This window comes from Cherax quadricarinatus, chromosome 67, assembly GCF_038502225.1.
Source record: "Cherax quadricarinatus isolate ZL_2023a chromosome 67, ASM3850222v1, whole genome shotgun sequence".
Classification (NCBI taxonomy): domain Eukaryota; kingdom Metazoa; phylum Arthropoda; class Malacostraca; order Decapoda; family Parastacidae; genus Cherax; species Cherax quadricarinatus.
Genome location: NC_091358.1, coordinates 3,655,237 through 3,681,832, shown reverse-complemented (window position 1 = coordinate 3,681,832; position 26,596 = coordinate 3,655,237). Strand labels below are relative to the sequence as shown.

Here is a 26,596-nt window from a genome sequence, read left to right as displayed (position 1 = left end):
ACACAGTGTACAGTGTCTAGAACGATTCCTTATTAAGGTATCGGAACGCTGTTCTCAGGTTTGCCAGGCGCCCGTATGCTGCAGCGGTTATTTGGTTGATGTGTGCCTCCGGTGATGTGCTCGGTGTTATGGTCACCCCAAGCTCTTTCTCCCTGAGTGTGTGTGTGTGTGTGTGTGTGTGTGTGTGTGTGTGTGTGTGTGTGTGTGTGTGTGTGTGTGTGTGTGTGTGTGTGTGTGTGTGTGTGTGTGTGTGTGTGTGTGCGGATATGCCAGTGCAATGGAGTTACAACACTTACATACAGACAGTAAACAAATTTTTGTGATTATCAGTGAGGCTGTCATTATCATTCTTATCTAAGGCGCGTTATCACAAATAACTTCGTTGCTGAAGGTTCTTATCAGGAGGGAGTGGGAGTCACAACTGGGCTCTGGAGAGTCGAGGGCGTACTGGAGACCCTCGGTGACAATAAGTTCTTCTTGTGGTGGTAGAAACATTAACAGTGTGTACGGGAATCGTATGTATAAAGGTGGAGAGATAGACCATAGGCTGCTTTCCTGAGCACAGTTCTCAGGGAGAAAGCTTTTGATAAAACAAATCTGGATCTAAGATCAGTAAAAGGTGAGAATTCAGTGATGATTACCAAAGAGAGGTGGGCAGTGCCAGTCACAGCAGTGCCATTCACAGCAGTGCCAGTCACAGCTACGCCAAAGAAGCTTCAGGATTCAGCACAGACGTCACCAGCCATGGCATTTACACGAAGACGAGAACAAACCTTCGCTCACACAAAGACAACAGCGGCCATCTTGATTCTTCTCTTCCTGCTCCCTGCACCAGCACTGTGTCAGAGTAAGACCCAAGCCTATTAAAAAACAGGCTGCAGCTGAGCCAGTTCCCAAGATAAACTACATCTCAAATAGGCTATCAGTATGTCAATAATAACTTAGACCTAAGGCTTAAATAATAAGAATACTCGTAGAATTAGACACTTATGCAACATTTCCACAATGCTGCATATGTCTATTCAACATGTCGGTTTTGTTTTTTTAAATAATTTACATCCAGAATTATCATATAATACTGCTTAACGTCACCGTAGTCCTGCTTTATCTTATGATAATATGCAATAATCGCGAACAACCGATAAAAGATGCAAAATAACCACAGAGGGAGTTGAATGATAGCTCTAGGCCTTTCGTATTGCATTCTAAAATACGAAGGCGCATCGAAGTCTGACCCAATTTTTGATAACTGTCATGTCACTAATGTTATACTTGTTAGGTCATTACGACATTATCAGTGCTTGTGACCTGGTTTGTTTCTACTGTTTTAATAATCTGTCTTCAGCTTTCTGGTACTTGGCACTGCTTTTCCTGGTGCCATCTACCTCATCCTAGCTAGAGTCGTTTCCCTAAACGAATCCACCTGGACTTCCTACTCTTTTCTACAGCAGTCCAAACTCCTGATGATGTGTGGATTGTATAGTGATATACATACGTTTCTTAATTATGTATAAGAGTGGAGACTAGGTTTCTCCTAGAGGTTACAGCTCTAAGACACATGTACAACAGTTAGGTATCTTTATTCCGAGACGTTTCCCCTAAGCAGCAGGCTTTTTCAGTTGAGTACAGAGAAGCTAGAAGCAGTAGAGATGTGAAGACCATGTCATCAGTCCATCATCCTAGAAGACGTAGTTTTGAGGTGGTCAGTCCCTCAGTCTGGAGAAGAATTTTGCTCCACAGTCTGGAACAGTGTGAAGTTGAAGCAACAGTATATAAAAAGTGTATAAAAGTATATAATGAAAACATTGAGAGGTCAGGTCCTTGTCAAAACCATCCCTGTTCATTGGGTTTTATGTACCAAAATACGCAGTGTCCCTCTATAAAGCTGTTGTAATTGCTATGGTTTTAGACCCACTGATTTTCTAATTATGCTGTAACGCAATAAGAATTGCAGTCCAGTGCTCGGGGAGAGGTTAAGGCAGAAACACTATGAATAAATGATATAGATAAGAATATGTGAGCTTATCAGACACACCTACAGGTCAGATATAACCAGTACTAAATGTTGAACCCTTTTACGTGTTTTAGGCACAATGGTTCACACACGAAGAGCACATGAAATGCAGGGTTTATATACCAGAGAAAGCAGCACGAAAATGAGATGGAGGTGACGTGCGTTATGTGGCTGTCATCTCAAAATGTATACCGAGATGTGTTGAAGGTTTGCTGTTTGCAAGCTGCCTGGCTTTTGCTTCGATTATTAGTGATATCTTGCCAGGAAATGTTGTGGTTTCTCGTGGCAATACTGAAGGAAGACGCTGTCTTTGTTGTGTGTAATTGTGTTTGACGTGAAGATTAGAGATGCTTCAAGGCATTTTCGTCTGTGGATGTCCTGTTCTTTAATCTCTAAATGGTGATGGTCCCTCTCACCAAGTGGCTAGTGGTGCTGTGATGTTGTGTGTACATGCATTGAACACATCAATACATCTGCGTGTATTGATGTGTTCAAGTAGACATGTTCCTAGGTTTTACTCTGTTTCTCCAAAGTGAACCTTGTTACCGCCTGCACAAGGGATTGTGCACCCTCTTGCTGACAAGTTCAAGGTTCTCCACCTTGTTTCTGGGGACTTCTTTGATGTATGTGCTGGGGCGGAGGGTTCAGTTATTATCTCCATGATGAATCCCTGGATAAAACCTTTATTTTCGAATTCATTATCCCGAAAACAGTAGTTCTTGGGGACTATATGACTGATTTTGCACGTTCCCATGGTCAAATTTGTACATAAACGGTACTGCAAAGGATAATGATTACACCCACCAACACTGTTGCCCAAAACTTCATGATTTCGAAAGTTTTGGCTAATTAAGTTACTCTAGCAATACAGTGCTCATATATAAGAGTAGCGACTCAACACTCCTGCACCTGAAAGGCACTGAGCCATTTAATCAGGGTCGGATTATGGCCTTTAGAAGCACTAAGCAATGAAACGACTTTGATATATTCTTCTTATATGCAAATTGCAATTAAAAATAATTCTAAGCAGAAAAAAATATTTTCGGAAAAAAATCACAATACCGTGACTGGAATAATACACAAATAACTCGCACATAGGATAGAAACTTATAACGACGTTTCGGTCCGACTTAGACCATTAACTAATTAATGGTTACTTGTGTGTTTTATATTTCAAAATTAACTAAACTTTACACGTGTGACGAAATTAAAAAAAAAAGATGGGGATAAATGGGATCAAATACTGACACGATGGAAAAAAATAGAGAAAAATGTAGTATAATGCGATCCATATTGACTACGTTTCGCCCAGACAGTGATAGCTTTATCAAGTCACAAACCCGAGCAGGAAGGCCCCGCTTATACAGCAGGTTAGGTTCCAGGCTACTGTAGGGCCCCGCCTATACAGTGTGTTAAGTTCCAGGTTACTGTAGGGCCCTGCTTATACAGCAGGTTAGGTTCAGGGCTGCTGTATGGCCCCGCTTATACAGCAGGTTAGGTTACGAGCTACTGTAGGGCCCCGCTTATAACAGCAGGTCAGGTTCAGGGCTACTGTATGGCCCTGCTTATACAGCAGGTTAGGTTCTAGGCTACTGTAGGGCCCCGCTTATACAGCGCATTAAGTTCCAGGTTACTGTAGGGCACTGCTTATACAGCAGGTTAGGTTCAGGGCTGCTATATGGCCCCACTTATACAACAGGTTAGGGTCCAGGCTACTGCTGTAAAGTGAAAATCACTGTAAAGTGAATCGTAGCCTTTTTTTACTTTCAAATGCATATAAAAGCCTGATAACATGTTTACACTATCATATATTAAGTGAGCAACAGAGCTAGGCCTAAAAAATGCATATACAGTACACACATTACTTACCTTTAAATTTTTATTTTTAGCTTATAGTGAGTGGTGAATATATTAATTGTAGGAAGTCTTGAATAAATGAAGAATTGGTGCAATTGAAAACCGCTGTATTAGCGAGACGCCGTAAAGCGAAGCGCTGTAAAACGGGACCTGTCTGTATATATACAGGGAGCATAGAGACTTGAAGAGTCAGGTGGAGAATCCTGGGAAGAGATGATGTAATGGAACATATTTCAAGTTTCTCCTGATATACTGCTCCTCGGATCCACTTTTTGTATTCTTGACAGCTGAGAAAATTTGAGAAGCAGTTAATAATCAATGTGAGAAAAATAGGAAGTTCGAGCTACACGAAGTCAAAAATTCTCTAAATCCATCGTAATCTGCAGAGTAAAAATCTGGAAACGTTACTGCATCATCTTTATTACTGTATTTACATGAAATAATGGTCTAAGTAGGACCGAAACGTCGTCATAGTTTCTTTCTTCTATTCATAGTTACTTGTGCTAAGCTCTTCGGTTCCATCTAGAACATTTACTAGGGTCTCCTTGTCTGCTAGAATCAGATTACCTGTTGTTGGTCGTGTCATAAATTGCCAAAAAAAAGAAATCCTAGAAAATCCTGGAATAAGTTGATGTGCTCCAGATTTCCAGTCAAAGAATTCCAATCGATTTAGATGAAATTAAACTCTCCTAATGTTAAAACAATATGTTTCCTTGTAGACTTAACAAATCCTTCCCAAAGTATTCTCCCTCTGTCACTTTTCCACGTTCGTGGGTCGGTATAAATCACAAAATCAACTCCAGGTTCTATAGATTCTACCCAGACAAACTGTCATTTTCTTCAACCCAGAGATCTGTTCTAAGTAGCAATTCATTTTATCTCTGACGTATAGCGCCACGTTTCTTCCATTCCTTTCAACCCGACACTCGCCAGGCACGTCTCGACCCTTCAAATTAAACCACGTCTCAGTTATTGCAACAGCATCTACATTTCCTGCACATGCAATCAATCTCAACTCGTTCATCTTGTTTTTAGCATTGAGACTATTTGTATAACATTAAATTTTTAAATTCGATTTTACTCCCACTTGATATATTGTTAATACAGGAATGGGTTAATTGATAAACACTTGCAGACAGCCCATGATTATGCAGATCATTTCAGTATATGTTGACTATCCAGGGTGTTTCACTCGTAGGAGACCCCGAGTTGGTACTCCCGTGGTTTCAGTCGTCTTGTTTGAATATCATGTCTGTAGTAAATGATAACACGGGGCTTCCTACAAGTGAAACTCTCTGCATCTACAAGTAGATTAAATATATCTTTGTCAATGATTATAAGAAAAATTATTTGGGTTATAGTCTAGAAAGGGTTTCTACTGTTATCGTTATTTTCGTCTCTTCGTTATTCCTCTCATTATCATTATCCTTATTCACTTTCTGAATAGGGTTCTTTTATATTTCTTTCCTTGATATTATCTGTTAATTTTACGTTAATCTCTTGATAAACGTTTGTTTCTGAGATCAATATTATTACAACTCGAACACTCATACGTCAATTTTTTGATAGTTTTAAATCTTGGTGTATTCCAAAATCATATGAAATTTCCAATGGTGCTACCTCTGCTCAAAGTAAATGCAACCCATCCCTAGCAATGCTCTTATAGTACTTGTCCAGCCAGTAATTAACACCAGTTGCTCTAGACTACATTGCTAACACCAACCAGTGACAAAATGTCACATGTGACAGGGATCCCTCCCTTCTTCCTAATTATGTCTACTGGTGGCCAGTACCCGTAAGCAGGTTCTCTCTATTACACTTTCCAATATAATTTCCTCCAGAGCTCAGGTGGATAACAGGGTATCTCCCATTACCAGTCACAATATTTAAAATTATACTAGCTATTTCCTCTATCCCATCCTAAGGAAAACACTATTCTTCCTATCCCCATCCCTATTACGTTGTAAGAGGTAACTAAAATCCCGGGACAAAGGGGGTTAGTAACCCCTTCTCCTGTATAATTTACTAAATAAAAAATTAAACGTTTCTTTTTTTTCGGATCACTCTGCTTCGGCAGGAGACGGTCAGCATGTCAAAAAAAAAAATAATAAAAATAAAAGCGATACTTATTTAAATTCCTTTTTCGCCACTGAGAGTAATTATCAAGATAGAGTGCACATGCCAGACAAAACAACGGGTTTATATACAACAAAAGTGTGAGGTGAAACAGCCACTGATCAAAGATGAGTTCAAGGGGTTGAAAGTAACTAATAATTTAACATCATAAAATAATTGTATGTTAATGCACATGATTATTTATTAAACTACCTTTATTTTCACCGTAAATAAAGCAGCGACTGTAGTTTCGTTGTGTCTCGAGATGATTCTTGTTAATTCTTGTTAATTCCTCAGACAAGATCCTGCTGTGATGAGTGACTGTGTGGGGAAAATGAGAACAGCTTTCTGACACCTCTTACAAAGCTCAGAATGTCTTACAATGAACACTTGTGCAACATTGCGTACCTTTGTACTGAAGACGTCCCGCCAGTCAACGCCTCCATCAGTTCGATGCGGAGTTTAGTAATCGGAGAGAGTAGATAGCGAGGTTTCTCTCTGCTTGGTCGATGTTTCGATGGTTCATGGTTCAATGTTGCTGGCTTTCTCTCCTTTCTCTTTCTTGCTCATTTTCCTGTTTGGATGAGAAAATAAAGTTAAACCCTCTGTTAATCTCTTCTAATGTACATTTGTAATATTCCCTAAGACTGTTTCCGACTTACTTCGGTACCTTTGTAATATTCCCTAAGACTGCTTCTGACTTCGGTACCTTTGTAATATTCCCTAAGACTGTTTCTGACTTCGGTACCTTTGTACTATTCCCTAAGACTGCTTCTGACTTCGGTACCTTTGTAATATTCCCTAACACTGCTTCTGACTTCGGTTTAAAAGTTTTAAATTAGACTGTCATCTTAATTCCGATGGAAAATAAAAAGGCACAATACCGAGATACAAAATATATGGTATACAATATATGGTATACAATATATGGTATACAATACGGTCAAGATGAAGAGTTTGACACATGTACAACATCTTGGTATCTTTATTGTAGACGTTTCGCTCTCCAGTGGCTTTGTCAATACAAATTCAAGGACACATGTCCCTGAATTTGTATTGATAAAGCCACTGGAGGGCGAAACGTCTACAGTAAAGACACTCAGATGTTGCATATGTGTCTGATCGCCGTGGTCCAAATCGGACCGAAACGTCGTTTTAAGATTCTGTCTCCTTTGTGAAGGTTATATATATATATATATATATATATATATATATATATATATATATATATATATATATATATATATATATATATATATATATATATATATATATATATATATGCAATAAGATCACAGTAAACAGGTGATTTCAGAATATATTAATTTTGATGTTATTGTAAAGTAACATTGGTTTCACTTTTGCTATTATCGCCGTCTTTTCAATTCATTTTTCTTCTTCCATAATGATTGTCTATCTAGATTCTGGTGTATATTATTTGTATATCTTTCTTACCTTTTGTTCAAGTGCTTTTTTTTTTATCTGTAAAGTAAAATGACACAAGTGCAACTAATGTGACATTTTATTTTGGCAACGTTTCGCTCTCCAGGAGCTTTGTCAAGCCGATACAAACAGTACATGGACACAGAGGGTATATATAAAGGGTCAGAGTGAGGTGCAATACTAGTGAGGTACCATATCGATGTTCACAGGTGGTAGTAGTAGTAGTAGTAGTGACAAAAGTTGTAGTAGCAGTAGTAAGACAATATGGTAGAGCAATTAATTCGTACAAGAGTGAAAGGATATAAAAGCTATTACTTAGGTAACATAAAAGTAGGTTGGACAAACATAGACTGGAAAGAGAAGGCCTGTTTCAGTGTTCACTCTCTGTATTGTGCTTTGTGTAGTATAACAGGAGAGACTATGTGATGGCAGGGTTTACTGTTTTCAGGAGGATTCTTGCTAAGACTTCAGAGATGGTGAAGCTGCCGTTGTTTTGTTTAATAGTATTCGAAACAGCGATCAGTGCTGATTCAAGGCACTTGCGTCTGCGGAAATTAGTTTCTTTGATCTCTATGTAGCCACAGGTATTCTTAGTATATGTCTATGTCCTCAGTATGTCTTTTGTTTATTGTAAAACAAAATTGAAATTATTTTTAATTCTGCAAATTGGAACTAAATAATAGTCTTTGTTGCTCAAGGTCTTTGTTTTTTCTGATGTTAATGCTTATACTTATCATTTCAGATTGCACTAATCACTGTGAAGTCACTGGAGGAGCTAAGCTTAGTGGCCTTTCTGGAATCTTGATTTTGCAAGCGAACGTAGATGAGAAAACAGACGAGGGTACAGACCTTTACATCTTGAACTGCAGCAACACGGGGCCTTTCACTGGTCCTGATGAGGAAGAGTTCCTACACTATTTTTCAGTAGATAATTCTCAGTCATCAGAACTGAGAGTGTCAGTCTCAACATCTTTAAATGGCGTTCCCGACTTTCCCAACAACACAGTGAGTACCGGAAACATCGCTACTGTTTTATGAAGAGTGTTTTAGGTGGTCCTCTCTTTCCTAATGACGTACGACTCTCTAGGAAGTTCAACTGTGCCCCAGTCACGTACGGGTTGCTTTCCCAGCATGTGTACGTGGTCCACCTTTCTGCCATAATGACGTACGACTCTCCAAGTAGTTCAACTTTGTCCCAATCTCATGTGACTTTACATGTGGTCCACCTTTCTGTCCTAATGAAACAAGACTCTCCCAGGGGATTCAACTACCTTAATGCCGTATTACCTTTCAGGTGGGTTCAATTCTTTCCTAATGGCGTTCAACTCTTCAGAAGGTTCCACCTCCCTTCTCACTTGTCTGGAAATGTAAACAAACTTTGGCCATTAAAGTACCGTAACGGAATATTAATTCAGATTTTAAAAATATTTCTTAAACGATTTTTTCCCTTGCATTCCTGGAAGCTTATTTTCTGGATAATTTAATACTAAAAACTGGAAACCATCAACATAAGTTATGTTGATGGTATCAAGTTTCCAGTTCGTATAGACAGTAATAAGCAGATACAAATACGTAATTATGTACAGTAATTAATGAATGAATGACTCCGAATTATTTTATTCTGTTGTAGGAATTAAACAAATGATATGACGTATAGAAACTTTCTATAAATAAAATATTTGTACAATTCTAGGACTCCAAGAGAGAATAGATGAAACCAGAAATCACAAAAACGATGATTTAGAAATCAGGTGCGTTGGTATATTAGATTTAGAACCCACTGACTGCACCAGGATCAATAAGACTGTCAGTACACTAGTTAGGAATACTGTAATTCCTAAAACTGGGCTTCAAGTAATCTCTAAGTTACATGAATAACAAAAAGTCACAATACCGTGACTGGAACAATACACAAATAACCCGTACATAGGAGAGAGAAGCTTAAGACGACGTTTCGCTCAGACTAGGACCATTATAACTTGTAAATGTTCCAAGTTTGACCGAAACATCGTCAAAAGCTTCTGTCTCCTATGTCCGGGTTATTTGTGTATCGAAGTGTAAAAACTCAAAAGAATATACAACTCTTGGTGTATACATACTAAGAAATACAAAGTTCTCAGTGTATGTCCCACGAAAAATATCTAAATGATACAGGGAAAATGTAAGCATCAATAATATTCAATAAGCTTTTTTCTAATACTCAACAAATTATTTTTAAAAATCTATTTCAGGAGCAGATTCTGGGCATGGTAAAATTTTCTCTGCTGGATAACGTCACGAATGTGAGTGGGGTCTTGTTTCTGTATCTCCACAGGAGACCCCATTTATGGGTACTACACATGACCCCTGACAATGTTTGTGCACTACACATGACCCTTGACAATGTATACGTGCACTACGCATGACCTCTGACAATGTATACGTGCACTACACATGACCCCTGACAATGTATACGTGCACTACACATGACCCCTGACAATGTATACGTGCACTACACATGACCCCTGACAATGTATACGTGCACTACACATGACCCCTGACAATGTATACGTGCACTACACATGACCCTTGACAATGTATACGTGCACTACACATGACCCCTGACAATGTATACGTGCACTACACATGACCCCTGACAATGTATACGTGCACTACACATGACCCCTGACAATGTATACGTGCACTACACATGACCCCTGACAATGTATACGTGCACTACACATGACCCCTGACAATGTATACGTGCACTACACATGACCCTTGACAATGTATACGTGCACTACACATGACCCCTGACAATGTATACGTGCACTACACATGACCCCTGACAATGTATACGTGCACTACACATGACCTCTGACAATGTATACGTGCACTACACATGACCCCTGACAATGTATACGTGCACTACACATGACCTCTGACAATGTATACGTGCACTACACATGACGCCTGACAATGTATACGTGCACTACACATGACGCCTGACAATGTATACGTGCACTACACATGACCTCTGACAATGTATACGTGCACTACACATGACCTCTGACAATGTATACGTGCACTACACATGACGCCTGACAATGTATACGTGCACTACACATGACGCCTGACAATGTATACGTGCACTACACATGACGCCTGACAATGTATACGTGCACTACACATGACGCCTGACAATGTATACGTGCACTACACATGACGCCTGACAATGTATACGTGCACTACACATGACCCCTGACAATGTATACGTGCACTACACATGACCCCTGACAATGTATACGTGCACTACACATGACCTCTGACAATGTATACGTGCACTACACATGACCTCTGACAATGTATACGTGCACTACACATGACGCCTGACAATGTATACGTGCACTACACATGACGCCTGACAATGTATACGTGCACTACACATGACCTCTGACAATGTATACGTGCACTACACATGACCTCTGACAATGTATACGTGCACTACACATGACGCCTGACAATGTATACGTGCACTACACATGACGCCTGACAATGTATACGTGCACTACACATGACGCCTGACAATGTATACGTGCACTACACATGACGCCTGACAATGTATACGTGCACTACACATGACCCCTGACAATGTATACGTGCACTACACATGACCCCTGACAATGTATACGTGCACTACACATGACCTCTGACAATGTATACGTGCACTACACATGACCTCTGACAATGTATACGTGCACTACACATGACGCCTGACAATGTATACGTGCACTACACATGACGCCTGACAATGTATACGTGCACTACACATGACCTCTGACAATGTATACGTGCACTACACATGACCTCTGACAATGTATACGTGCACTACACATGACCTCTGACAATGTATACGTGCACTACACATGACCCCTGACAATGTATACGTGCACTACACATGACCTCTGACAATGTATACGTGCACTACACATGACCTCTGACAATGTATACGTGCACTACACATGACCTCTGACAATGTATACGTGCACTACACATGACCCCTGACAATGTATACGTGCACTACACATGACCTCTGACAATGTATACGTGCACTACACATGACCCCTGACAATGTATACGTGCACTACACATGACCTCTGACAATGTATACGTGCACTACACATGACCTCTGACAATGTATACGTGCACTACACATGACCTCTGACAATGTATACGTGCACTACACATGACCTCTGACAATGTATACGTGCACTACACATGACCTCTGACAATGTATACGTGCACTACACATGACCCCTGACAATGTATACGTGCACTACACATGACCTCTGACAATGTATACGTGCACTACACATGACCTCTGACAATGTATACGTGCACTACACATGACCTCTGACAATGTATACGTGCACTACACATGACCTCTGACAATGTATACGTGCACTACACATGACCCCTGACAATGTATACGTGCACTACACATGACCTCTGACAATGTATACGTGCACTACACATGACCCCTGACAATGTATACGTGCACTACACATGACCTCTGACAATGTATACGTGCACTACACATGACCTCTGACAATGTATACGTGCACTACACATGACCTCTGACAATGTATACGTGCACTACACATGACCTCTGACAATGTTTGTACACTACACATCACACTTGACAGTGTGTACACTACATATCACTGACAGTGTGTACACTACATATCACTGACAGTGTGTACACTACACATCACTGACAGTGTGTACACTACATATCACTGACAGTGTGTACACTACATATCACTGACAGTGTGTACACTACACATCACTGACAGTGTGTACACTACACATCACTGACAGAATGTACACTACACATCACTGACAGTGTGTACACTACACATCACTGACAGTGTGTACACTGCACATCACTGACAGAATGTACACTACACATCACTGACAGTGTGTACACTACACGTCACTGACAGTGTGTACACTACATGTCACTGACAGTGTGTACACTACACATCACTGACAGTGTGTACACTGCACATCACTGACAGAATGTACACTACACATCACTGACAGTGTGTACACTACACATCACTGACAGTGTGTACACTACACACCACTCACAGTGTGTACACTACACATCACTGACAGTGTGTACACTACACATCACTGACAGTGTGTACACTACACACCACTCACAGTGTGTACACTACACATCACTGACAGTGTGTACACTACACATCACTGACAGTGTGTACACTACACACCACTCACAGTGTGTACACTACACATCACTGACAGTGTGTACACTACACATCACTGACAGTGTGTACACTACACATCACTGACAGTGTGTACACTACACATCACTGACAGTGTGTACACTACACATCACTGACAGTGTGTACACTGCACATCACTGACAGTGTGTACGCTACACATCACTGACAGTGTGTACACTACACATCACTCTCGACAGTGTGTACACTACACATCACTGACGGTGTGTACACTACACATCACTGACAGTGTGTACACTACACATCACTCTCGACAGTGTGTACACTACACATCACTCTCGACAGTGTGTACACTACACATCACTGACAGTGTGTACACTACACATCACTCTCGACAGTGTGTACACTACACATCACTGACGGTGTGTACACTACACATCACTGACAGTGTGTACACTACACATCACTGACAGTGTGTACACTACACATCACTGACAGTGTGTACACTACACATTACTGACAGTGTGTACGCTACACATCACTGACAGTGTGTACACTACACACCACTCTTGACAGTGTGTACACTACAAGTGACGTTGACAATACCTGTGTATACTACATACATATATTATTAAATTGTATAAATACTTAAGAACATAAGAAAGAAGGAACACTGCAACAGGCCTACTGGCCAATGCGAGGCAGTTCCAATTCTTCCACCGGCTTAAGCTCACTGACCTAGTGACCTTAAGCTCACTTACCGTCTAGCCTCACTGACCTAATGAGGTCAGACATGTCACTCAAGGGAGAAGCACGGCATCCGACCTAGTAGCACAAGCTAGTCAAGTCCAACTGACACCCACCCATACCCACTCATGTATTTATCCAACCTATTTTTAGAAGTACACAACGTCTTAGCTTCTATGACGGTACTCGGGAGTTTGTTCCACTCATACACAACTCTAATACCAAACCAGTGCTTTCCTATATCCTTCCTGAATCTGAATTTTTCCAACTTAAAACCATTGCTGCGAGTCCTGTCTAGGCTAGATATTTTTAGCACGCTATTTACATTCCCTTTATTAATTCCTGTTTTCCATTTATACACCTCGATCATATCCCCCCTAATTCTACGCCTTTCGAGAGAGTGCAGATTCAGGACCTTCAGTCTATCCTCATAGGGAAGATTTCTGATACATGGGATCATCTTTGTCATCCTCCTCTGTACGTTTTCCAGAGCATTTATATCCATTTTGTAATACGGTGACCAAAACTGAGCAGCATAATCTAAATGAGGCCTAACCAAGGTTATATATAGAGTTGAAGAACAACCTGAGGACGTCTATTATTTATACTTCTAGATATGAAGCCAAGAATTCTGTTAACTTTATTGCGAACACTTATGCACTGTTGTCTTGGTTTCAGGTTACTGCTAACCAGAACTCCTAAATCCTTTTCGCAATCCGTAATATTAAGATCTGCATTATTTAGTTTATATATGGTATGGTTATTTTCCTGTCCAACATTTAGAACTTTGCATCTGTCTATATTAAACTGCAACTGCCACTTCTCCGACCACTGTATCAGTCTATTCAAATCTTCCTGGAGTGCTCTAATGTCCTCGTCATAATGAATTGGACGGCCTATTTAGAAAAATATATTTTAGAAAAATATATTAAGAAACCACTTGGACAAATAATAATAATAATAATAATAATAATAATAATAATAATAATAATAATAATAATAATAATAATAATAATAATAATAATAATAATAATAATAATAATAATGAAGTGCTAAACCCTTCTGGGTCATATTGCGTCTGTACAATAAGTAATCATGCTGAATTTAAGGAAAGGAAAGGTTACTTCAGTAAAAAAAAAAATAAAGAATTACCTGCAAAATGTTAGGTAAATGGACACAGATGAAACTAATGTGACATTTCAGTGTGGCAACGTTTTGCTCTCCAGAAACTTTGACAAGCTGCTACCGTATAACGGCTTGATAAAGCTCCTGGAGAGCGAAACGTTGCACATTAGTTTCACACGTGTCCTTTCACCTAAGAAGGTAATTTCAGTCTTTCTCCAACGAGTTACCTTTACCTCCTCTTCCTTGAAGAATTGTCTAGGCAAAAAATATAGCTACATATTTCGGCTTCAGGCGAAGACCCTCTTCAGACTCTCTTTAAATTCACCCTCACTAGTTACACTTTTCTTCCGAAGTGGATGTCCACTTGTCATCGATCACCGTTCTCATATTACTCAAAAACTGACTAGTCAGTTCTTGAGTAAAGTGACAAAGACTGATGTAGTCAGTCTTTGTCAGGAAGAATCATGATTCACTCCTTGGAAGGAGAATCGAACACTCCTGGAGTATACCTGGAGAGGGTTTCGGGGGGTCAACGCCCCCAGGCCCGGTCTGAGACCAGGCCTCACTATTTTTTTAAATTCTTTTAAAATTATATTTCAATTCACTATATTTTTAAATTCTTTAAAATTATGTAGTTTTAGGGAAAGTTCCACTCAAAATTTTTTACTCTTGCAAAGTGCCAAGTTCAACTGGAACACAACATCGTAGACGAGAACACGCAGAACCCGGAAATAAACCAAACTAATTACGAGGTCCAGATTCGTGAAGACTTTCCAGCAGATCTTAGCCTCTACTACTTGACGGTGAGTTTACATGTGTATACTGTAGAGTGGTAGTGCATGTAAGGGCAGTTTCCGGGTCATAGACGTAAGGGATAGAGAAATGGGGGAAAATACCGACTTATTGAAAAAGGAGACAGAAATGTAGCATAATGAGGCATTTTATTGACATTTCTTCAGTTGAGGAAACGTTTCGCCAGGTGTTTTTTTCCTTCAATTGGTCGGTTCTCTAACCCATTTACATTACATACGAAACATTTCCCCTCTGTTGGAGAAACGTTAATAAACGATGCCTTAGGTATAATTTGTGGATTTTTTTCCAGCATTAGTGTATATTAAAAACAGTGTTACCTTGGTACGTTAGTAGTGTGTATATGGTACAGCAGTAGTGTATGAACAAATCCAGCTTCCAGAGCAAAGAATGGGTCATCCAATACTGGAAAACAGTCAATATGAGTCGAAAAGACACAGACAATAGTAGTTTCCTGATGGACAAACAGGATTGTAGATGAATGGTTCAGAGAGTCGACAAGTTGATAAATTAGACTCATATGCAATACTTGGGTATCTTTAACCCTTGGGCACGACCTACTTCCACATTGGGCAAATGTGACACCACCTACGACTGCTGCACCTCTCCTGCCTACAGTATATAAGCTACTTCTTCGCACATATGCTGTATTCTTTTCATGATTGATGGACTGATTACATCGACTCAAGACTGAGGGATTGATTACCTCAAACTCCTGTTCTTCACGATTCTCCTTTGTATGGACTGATGAAGCCACTGTGTGGCGAAACGTTTCCTCATTAAAGATACCCAAGTGTTGCACATGTGTCTAATTTATCAACTTGTCGGTTCTCTGAACCATTCATCTACAATAAAGGATTAGGTTGGATGTGACCCCACAGCAATGCAGCCTTAAAGCCAATTGAAGGGGAAATGTTTGACAGGTACATAACATGCCTACGTCAAGACAATGTTTTGCTACGAGTAGAGATGCAGCAACAAGTGGAAGGTGTAAGAAGTAAATATTTTACTGATTTAACTCACCGATACGAGATATAGAATTACGGAAGAAGGGTGGGGGGACCTACAAGAATAACAAGAAAACTCCCATCCCCCTCCCTACCTCCCTACAGAAATTACGAGGGTGGATATGTAGAGAGTATTTAGAAATTTGATTTATATTTTTGAGAACTCTACACAGAGCGACAGGTTGCCCAGAATAGAGCTTATATTCTCCACTTGTTTTCAGGTCTTGGTGAGTGATAATGACGCCACAAGTCCCAACAATGAATTCAGTCTGGAGGTGCAAGACTGTCCTTTGGAGACCTCGGAGGCGGAGTACGGGGGCCCAGGCACCATCAACGAAGTCCAGTTCCAGCTCACTTCGAAGCTTGACTACGAAAAACAGAAGAGTTACACCTGTACCATCACTGCCAAAGTGAGTTACGTGCACCGTCATGGCCGCGATTAACCGTGGTACCATCACGGTAACCGTGACTTTGTGTGTACTCACCTATTTCTGCCCGCAGGAATCGAGTCACAGCTCCTGTGTGTGTGTGTGTTTCTGAAACGTAACACTGTAACAGTACCCTTACATCCACTGAATATCAAAGTACCATAGCGGTGTTTATGTTTGAATGCACCAATAAAATGCACCATTATACCACAGTACCATTATGACCACTATAAGAAACCAGTATCGTAGAGCAAAAAAAAAAAAATTTTTTTTTCAACCACTAAATACATTTAAATCATGAGGCGAATATTTTTGCCATCCTAATTCAAATATTTCTAATATAACTAGGAAAAACAATAGCAAAATAAAACTAGGACAAAAACAATAGCTAAATAAAACAAGAAAAAGAAACAATAGCAAAATAAAACTAGGAGAAAAACAATAGCCAATTATAACTAGGACAAAACAATAGCAAAATATAACTAGGACAAAACAATAGCAAAATATAACTAGGACAAAACAATAGCAAAATATAACTAGGACAAAACAATAGCAAAATATAACTAGGACAAAAACAATAGCAAAATATAACTAGGACAAAACAATAGCAAAATATAACTAGGACAAAACAATAGCAAATTATAACTAGGACAAAAACAATAGCAAAATATAACTAGGACAAAACAATAGCAAAATATAACTAGGACAAAAACAATAGCCAAGTAAAACTAGGACAAAAACAGAAACCAAATAAAATTAGGACAAAAACAGAAACCAAATAAAACTAGGACAAAAACAGAAACCAAATAAAACTAGGACAAAAACAGAAACCAAATAAAATAGGACAAAAACAGAAACCAAATAAAATTAGGACAAAAACAGAAACCAAATAAAACTAGGACAAAAACAGAAACCAAATAAAACTAGGACAAAAACAGAAACCAAATAAAACTAGGACAAAAACAGAAACAAAATAAATTAGGACAAAAACAATAGCCAAATATTGCAGAGCTGATTATATTTAAGAAAAAAAAAAGTTTCAGAACGAGTTTTGGCGAGGCAATGTTTCCTTCTACTTAGAACTTTATCGTTGACTTCATGAGTCTCTACGGTGAGCGAAACGTTGTCACAATTAAAGCTTGCTCTACACTTGTGTCTGTTATCATGAACATGGTGTTACGCTCATGAGCATGATGCTATGATCATGAACGTGACATGGAGAGAGACGGGGGAAAAGTGGTGATTTCAATGCAGATCAAGTAGTGATCTTAAGCCATAATTATATTTTTCTCTATGTGACTTGATCCATGGGAACTGGAGTTACCATTTCCTCCTTTAGATCAAGCTTGATTACCTCGATTACCTTTAGATCAAACTTGATTACCTCGAATACTTTTAGATCAAACTTGATTACCTCGAATACTTTTAGATCAAACTTGATTACCTCGATTACCTTTAGATCAAACTTGATTACATCGATTACTTTTAGATCAAAATTAATTACCTCGATTACTTTTAGATAAAACTTGATTACCTCGATTACCTTTAGATCAAACTTGACTACATCGATTACTTTTAGATCAAACTTGATTACCTCGATTACCTTTAGATCAAATTTGATTACCTCGATTACCTTTAGATCAAACTTGATTACCTCGATTACTTTTAGATCAAACTTGATTACCTCGATTACCTTTAGATCAAACTTGATTACCTCGATTACCTTTAGATCAAACTTGATTACCTCGATTACTTTTAGATCAAACTTGATTACCTCGATTACCTTTAGATCAAACTTGATTACCTCGATTACTTTTAGATCAAACTTGATTACCTCGATTACTTTTAGATCAAACTTGATTACCTCGATTACTTATAGATCAAACTTGATTACCTAGATTACCTTTAGATCAAACTTGATTACCTCGATTACTTTTAGATCAAACTTGATTACCTCGATTACTTTTAGATCAAACTTGATTACCTCGATTACTTTTAGATCAAACTTGATTACCTCGATTACTTTTAGATCAAACTTGATTACCTCGATTACCTTTAAATCAAACTTGATTACCTCGATTACTTTTAGATCAAACTTGATTACCTCGATTACTTTTAGATCAAACTTGATTACCTCGATTACTTTTAGATCAAACTTGATTACCTCGATTACCTTTAGATCAAACTTGATTACCTCGATTACTTTTAGATCAAACTTGATTACCTCGATTACTTTTAGATCAAACTTGATTACCTCGATTACTTTTAGATCAAACTTGATTACCTCGATTACTTTTAGATCAAACTTGATTACCTCGATTACCTTTAGATCAAACTTGATTACATCGATTACTTTTAGATCAAACTTGATTACCTCGATTACCTTTAGATCAAACTTGATTACCTCGATTACCTTTAGATCAAACTTGATTACCTCGATACCTTTAGATCAAACTTGATTACCTCGATTACTTTTAGATCAAACTTGATTACCTCGATTACTTTTAGATCAAACTTGATTACCTCGATTACCTTTAGATCAAACTTGATTACCTCGATTACCTTTAGATCAAACTTGATTACCTCGATTACCTTTAGATCAAACTTGATTACCTTGATTACTTGAAGATCAAACTTGATTACCTCGATTACCTTCAGATCAAACTTGATTACCTCGATTACCTTTAGATCAAATTTGATTACCTCGATTACCTTTAGATCAAACTTGATTACCTCGATTACCTTTAGATCAAACTTGATTACCTCGATTACCTTTAGATCAAACTTGATTACCTCGATTACCTTTAGATCAAACTTGATTACCTCGATTACCTTGCATTTTCTCCTGTTCCCCTTTTTTCCCTATTTGTAAATGAACTACGAATGTTCTCTGCCAGTACTTAAAACCCACTGTGCTTATGACGACGTTTCGGTCCGTCTTGGACCATTAACGAGTGAAACATTAGTCCAAGTCGGAGCGAAACGTCGTTATAAGATTCTCCTATGCGCGAGTTATTTAAGTATTGTTCCAGTCATGGTATAATGCCTTTTTCTTCCCACAATACGTCAGTATTAACAGTATTTATATACCGTCAGAAAGTGTCCAGTTTGCTCCTTGTTTGATGATAAAGCAGACACGATCTTCTAATGGATATAATAACTAATCTGAACTTTAGAATGTTATTGTTACTTGATCATTTAAATGATCTTAGTTACATTGTTACTTTAGAGCATATTAAGCTGTCTGAAGTATGAACAATATAGGCAAAAAAAGTGTAGTAGAAAGGTAAACAATCACTTGTGGTGTCATAGCATTAAAATCTCATGATCGAACAATTAAACTATGATATCAGTAATATAGTTAAGACTTATCAGTTTCTTTAGACAGTTTGTTATCTAGATGAGGTCAAGTAAGGTTTAGTATATATGTAAGTCTGTTAATTATTTAAGGAATGTTGATTCTGTGTTTGCCCTAAATACATATGATTGCATTTTATAGTACCTTCTATGGATGGTTGCTGTCTGCCACCCTCCTACATCATTCATCAATAAGTTGATGAATAAGAGACTTGTACAATACCTGGAAATCTTTATTAATACAGATTTCCAGGAATTGCACATGTCTTACGTGGTATTTAGGCTTTCTTACTGAGTTAACCATTGATCTGACTCCAGGACAAGGGCAGCCCAGTCTTGTCATCACAGCCATCCAGCATCACCATAACAGTTCAAGATATGCCTGACGAGCCACCTATCTTCACCTACAACTATTATTACATTGAAATCACCTCCACTTTGGTGAGTCTTTTACCACTCCTGGCTATAAGCTCTCACTTTTCTTCTCATGAGCTGATAAATACGTGGTAAATAAGGAGTATAATGTATAAAATATTAAGTGGTTAACGCGACGGTCTGGAGTTTTGAGACTCTCTTACCGCGGGTTCAAACCCCACCCGTGGTATGGTTTTTTTAAGCAGTGTTCATTGTACTAATACCGTCATATCTGCACATAAATTTAACTAGCTGTGTCAGTGAAACGTATAGTGAAAAATACAATCAGTGTGTAGTGTTAGAAAGAGGATTAAGAAAGTGTTTTCAGCCCTCAGATGAACCGCTGGAGATACAGCCGGGTGCTGTGTATGCTACAGACGGCGATACGGAGATAAAGTCTCCCATCACATACTCCATGATAGACGCTGATCCTGAAGGTTTGTTTACATACGCGCCCTCGCACACACACACACACACACACACACACACACACAGGACCATAAGCTATGAATCGACCCCTGCAACCACAATTAGGTGAGTACACACACACATACACACACACACACACACACACACGCCAGGCAAACCTACGGATAGCGTTCCGATACCTCAGTAAGGATTCGTTTAAGACTCTGTATACCATTTACATCAGGCCCATACTGGAGTATGCAGCACCAGTTTGGAATCCACACATAGTCAAGCACGTCAAGAAATTAGAGAAAGTGCAAAGGTTTGCAACAAGACTAGTCCCAGAGCTACGGGGATTGTCCTACGAAGAAAGGTTGAGGGAAATCGGCCTGACGACACTGGAGGACAGGAGGGTCAGGGGAGACATGATAACGACATATAAAATACTGCGCGGAATAGACAAGGTGGACAAAGACGGGATGTTCCAGAGAAGGGACACAGACACAAGAGGTCACAATTGGAAGTTGAAGACTCAGATGAATCAAAGGGATGTTAGGAAGTATTTCTTCAGTCATAGAGTAGTCAGGCCGTGGAATAGCCTAGAAAGTGACGTAGTGGCGGCGGGAACCATACATAGTTTTAAGGCGAGGTATGATAGAGCTCATGGAGCAGGGAGAGAGAGAACCTAGTAGCAATCAGTGAAGAGGCGGGGCCAGGAGCTATGACTCGACCCCTGCAACCACAAATAGGTGAGTACAAATAGGTGAGTACACACACACACACACACACACACACACACACACACACACACATACATACATACATACACACATACACACACACACACGCACACACACACAAACACACACACACACACACACACACACACACACACACACACACACACACACACACAACAAATACACATGTTTGTATCCTGACCATCATGATTATTGTTTAGTAGTAGAAGTAGTAGCAGTGGTAGTAATAGTAGTGGTGGTGGTAGTATTAGTAGTGGTAGTAGTAATAGCGGTAGTAGTAGAACTAGCAGTAGTAGTAAAACTAGTAGTAGTAGTAGTAGCAGCAGTAGTAGTAGTCGGGGAAATGGGAGGCAATCATATCTGACTCCAGTAAGTGAAGGGCACCTACCATCCCTTGGATCAAGAGCTCTTCACCATCAACAATTACCCTAGTGATTCTTCATATCACTATTAATGTTAATTCTATGCGAAGGCTGAGTCTAAGTCCATGCTAATGTTAAATCTACGTAAATTCTAAATCTATGTGAATTCTAAATCTAAGTTGTCACTATTCAGGTGTGGGGATGAACTATTTCAAAATCGATAGTAGCACAGGGAACGTCACTCTCACAAGAGAACTGGACGAAGAAATTCTCATAAACCTGTCGATCGACTTCTTCATTACGGTAAGTTATCTTTCCTAAGTTATCTTGTTATCAGTCTAGAACTGTAGTGAATATTAAGCTGATGTTGACCCTTCTAGGTGCAAGACATTGCAAAATTTTTACTCATTATCCAGAGCATTTATCTTCTCAAAAAACCAACAATCAATCAATATATATATATATATATATATATATATATATATATATATATATATATATATATATATATATATATATATATATATATATATATATATATATATATATATATATATATATATATATATATATATATATATATATATATATATATATATATATATGTCGTGCCGAATAGGTAAAATTGATCAATTAGCAAGAGCTAATTTAAAATTAAGTCCTATCTAAAATTTCTCTTATACGTTTAAAGATATATCTTTTTCACATATGTTAATGTAAAATTTAATAATTTGTACCAAAAGAACATTAGAAAACTTAGCTAACCTTATTATAACAAGCCTAAGCCAACTAACTATAATTTAGATAAGTTTACAATAATTTAAAAATAAACAAACACAATGAAATATATATTTTTCGTTAGGTTCAGAATGATTTTTGCGAAATTATTGCATACACAAATTTTTGCTTACCTTATTCGGCAAGAAAAGCATTGCTATTTAAGCCAAAATGGTAAGTTTTACCTATTCGGCACGACATATACGTGTTGACATTAAATTATTGATAATTTACATAATTAATGTTTTATTGTTAAAAATAATAATAATCATCATCATACTAATAGTAATCACAATGTGTATATACATTAATATTAAATCTTCACTCTGTAATTAAAACATGAGGAATGTATACAATGATGTATATGAATCGAAATGTATAATCTCTCATTGTATACACTCGTACACCGAGACGTGTGCATCGCTGTGTATTTGTATACAGCGAGACGTTGTATTTCTCAGTTTATATACTCACAGGATTGCATACAAGCCAGCTACTACTACTATTACTACTATTACTACTACTACTACTACTACTACTACTACTACAGCAGCTACTATTGAATGATTAGTTAAAACAGATAAAATTAGCTTTCTAATTGGTTAAACCAAATAAAATGTGAATATGATTGGTTAAAAAAGAAGAGATGACACCCTCTGATTAGTCGAATCGGATAAGCCTTTGATTTCTGATTGGATAAATAAGGTAATTATGATTTTCTGATTAGTTATACCAGGTAAATTACGTCTGATTGGCCATAAGCTGTAACAACACAAGTAGAATGATTTTTTTTATGTTGGGTACTGCTAGTTGCTTCTGTTGGGAGATAACCTTTAAGCTGTGTCAGTCGGGTATTTCCCGGGTATGTATATGAGGAAAATATCCAAAATTTATGAAATAGGTAATGATTTAAAATACCCAAGAAATGTAATTGATAAATCTTTTAAAGTTGCTAGAAATACTTTTTACAATCCAAAAAGGGACAACCAGCCTTATTCAACTAAAAATATGTTGGTTCTCCCTTACCATGAAAACTTGGTTGATATGCCTTCTCTTCTTAAGACTTTTAATATTAAAGTTGTATTCAAAAATCTTGATACAGTAAAAAAACTTTTGATAAAGAATTCCCCCCAAAATGCTGATGGATGTGTCTATAAGATTCCTTGTAAAATTTGCGATAAAGTTTATTACGGTCAAACTGGTAAAAATCTCGAACTAAGATTAAAACAACATAAATATAGCATTAGAACTGGACAAGATTCCAATGCTCTATTTATTCATGTAAGAGATTTTAATCATCCAATTGATTTTCAAAAAGTTGAGAAAGTAGTATCAAGCAAGTCCATGGTCGACAGGAATATAATTGAATCTTGTTTCATAAAAAGCAGTTTTGACAATAATATGAATATTTCCTTTGGTTTATATAAATTAGATCCATTTATAATTAATAGAATTTGGGAAGAATTTAATAATACACTGGACAAATAATAATTTTTAAATTTTCTTGGGTAGAATAGTTTGTGGGTGAGTTGTGCAAAGGACCTATCCAAGTTGGGTCGCCGCGCGTCAGGTGTTTAACCGTTGTGGGATCTGATAGTGAGGTGCTGGCCAGACCCCTTATATAGCTTCCTTGGATGCTTTACTTTCATAGTTCCTTGATAATGTTTTGCATATATACGTATGTATATTCTGTATATATATAATGATTTCCCATGACTACTTTCAACTATAATTTTACAACAGATTGGTAACAGACAAGAAAATGCAGTTTTTACCATATGATAATTAAATTACCAGTGTTTACACACAGCTTTTTGTCTGATCTATGTAAATTAAAAATTTGCTCCTCTAGTGGTCGTTAACACAGCTAATCGCTGCAATGACCTAAGTCTTCCGATATCACTTATTCCAGTACGGAATTTTTTAAATGTCGGCTGCTGGTATCTGGAAGATCTGGAAGACATAATCCTTCATAAAGGAGTGATATCAGGGGAGCATTTGGGCCATTAAACGGGGACATCACACCCGCTTCATCTGGGAACTTTAAAATTGCATTTCCATACCTTTTACTATATTGGTGATTTTTGTTATAATTCGGCAAAGGTCTTTGTGGATTCACTGTGCAATCTTTTCATATCAATCTGTAAGATTAACAACAGTATCAGAGGCTACGTTGCACAGCTTCTCCAGTGGGAATAAGTAAGATGTCTTGGCTCTATGTCTTTCTGATACTTATCATCATTCGCCCCTTAGAATCTGTGTATATAATTGTGTGATTATCTGTGTATGCTAAATGTAACAAGTATAATGATTGGTTCTCCATAATTTTTAGGGGGGGGGGTCCATTAGACCTTTCACTATAAAGTCCATCATCTGGTGCTAGAATTTCTGTTGGATGTTTTGCTAAGTTCTGTTTCTTAGTTGCCACGACTTTATGCACAGCTTCTAGCAATATTTCCCGCAAGACCTTATTTTGGCAGGGTTAGTAACATAACGAGACCTAGTTTAAAAACTCGTTTACCTTAAGAAATTGTTATATTCGAGCAGGTTCAAACTTTTCGTAACTTGTAAATTTAAGAGGCCCATGTTGACCTTCCTATGGTGTATATATTTACCTAGCTGGATGAATCTTATTTTAACCAAGTGTCCCAACGGCTAACGCATTGGCCTGGAGTTTTAAGATTCGCTTGCAATGGGTCCTAACACCATCCGTACCGTGGTTTTTTTAAGGGGACTTAGATCCTACGAGTGACAAGGGGTTATTTGTGTGAAATCTGATGTGGTGTGTTCAGTGTTGGATAAAAATCCTGGAGACGCAAGTTAGAGAAGCCTACACGAGTTTTTTTTTTTTTTTTGGTATTAAAAAAGTGGTTGAAACGTGCTGCTAGCCTACTCCTATATGATACACAGTGGGAACTGAAGCTAGCTATGTTTTCCTGTCACACTGCATTACACAGCATGGGTTTGTTACTACGAGTAATGAAATCTGCCAGTTTGAACTGGGAGGCTTCAGTAGTGTCAGCCTGAGCTGGGACACTTCAGGAGTGTCAGCCTGAGCTGGGACACGTCAGCAGTGTCAGCCTGAGCTGGGACACTTTAGCAGTGTCAGCCTGAGCTGGGACACTTCAGTAGGGTAATGAGGATATCGTCAGACATTCCACTTCAAGTAACTGCAGAAATAAAATTAAACAGCAGAACTAAAGTAACTAAAAGTAACTGAAGTAACTAAAAGTAACTGCATAAGCTTCAGAGTCTTCCTTCCAGTAGAGCTGGAGTTACTACTGTTTGGAAATTATTATCTCTCAGGATAATCTATCCCACACAGAGCAACAAACAAAAAAACTAAGAATGATAGATTATTTTTTCCCCTCACCAGCTATCTCCCACCAAGACAGACTCAAAAAAACGAAACACTTATCATCATTCAGTCAATACCTGTCTTGGTAGAAGTGCATAGACATCGCAAATCAAATGACCCTCTGAACTGCAACATACCTATAAATATATACCTATGAAATGCATATATAGTATAAATTCATTACCGCAACACCAAGAAAACAAATTTGAGCATCAGGAAACACATTATTTCACCTAAGTAACACCAACCCGAATCCAAAAACAAATTGGGCAGGTTCAAACTGCCTTATACCACACTGATCTATAAATCTCGAAATGGGTGGGTCTTGAACTCAAGGCAATAGTGTTATTACGATTTCGTAACA

The 26,596-nt window shown here is 38.2% G+C and overlaps 1 protein-coding gene across 8 annotated transcripts in view; it reads left to right on the top strand.

Moving 5' to 3' along the window:
- Window positions 1–397: 397 nt before the first annotated feature.
- The window catches only part of LOC128699632 (cadherin-related family member 1), a 69,301-nt gene continuing 43,102 nt past the window's right edge, over window positions 398–26,596 (top strand). For all 8 annotated transcript variants that reach the window (XM_053792370.2, XM_053792369.2, XM_053792368.2 and 5 more), the window contains exons 1-8: window positions 398–847; window positions 8,172–8,434; window positions 9,661–9,711; window positions 15,228–15,353; window positions 16,589–16,777; window positions 20,471–20,593; window positions 20,895–21,003; window positions 22,291–22,400. In XM_053792370.2, coding sequence (XP_053648345.2) covers window positions 634–847; window positions 8,172–8,434; window positions 9,661–9,711; window positions 15,228–15,353; window positions 16,589–16,777; window positions 20,471–20,593; window positions 20,895–21,003; window positions 22,291–22,400 — 1,185 coding nt within the window. In that variant the 5' untranslated portion in view covers window positions 398–633. The remainder of the gene's footprint in view (window positions 848–8,171; window positions 8,435–9,660; window positions 9,712–15,227; window positions 15,354–16,588; window positions 16,778–20,470; window positions 20,594–20,894; window positions 21,004–22,290; window positions 22,401–26,596) is intronic.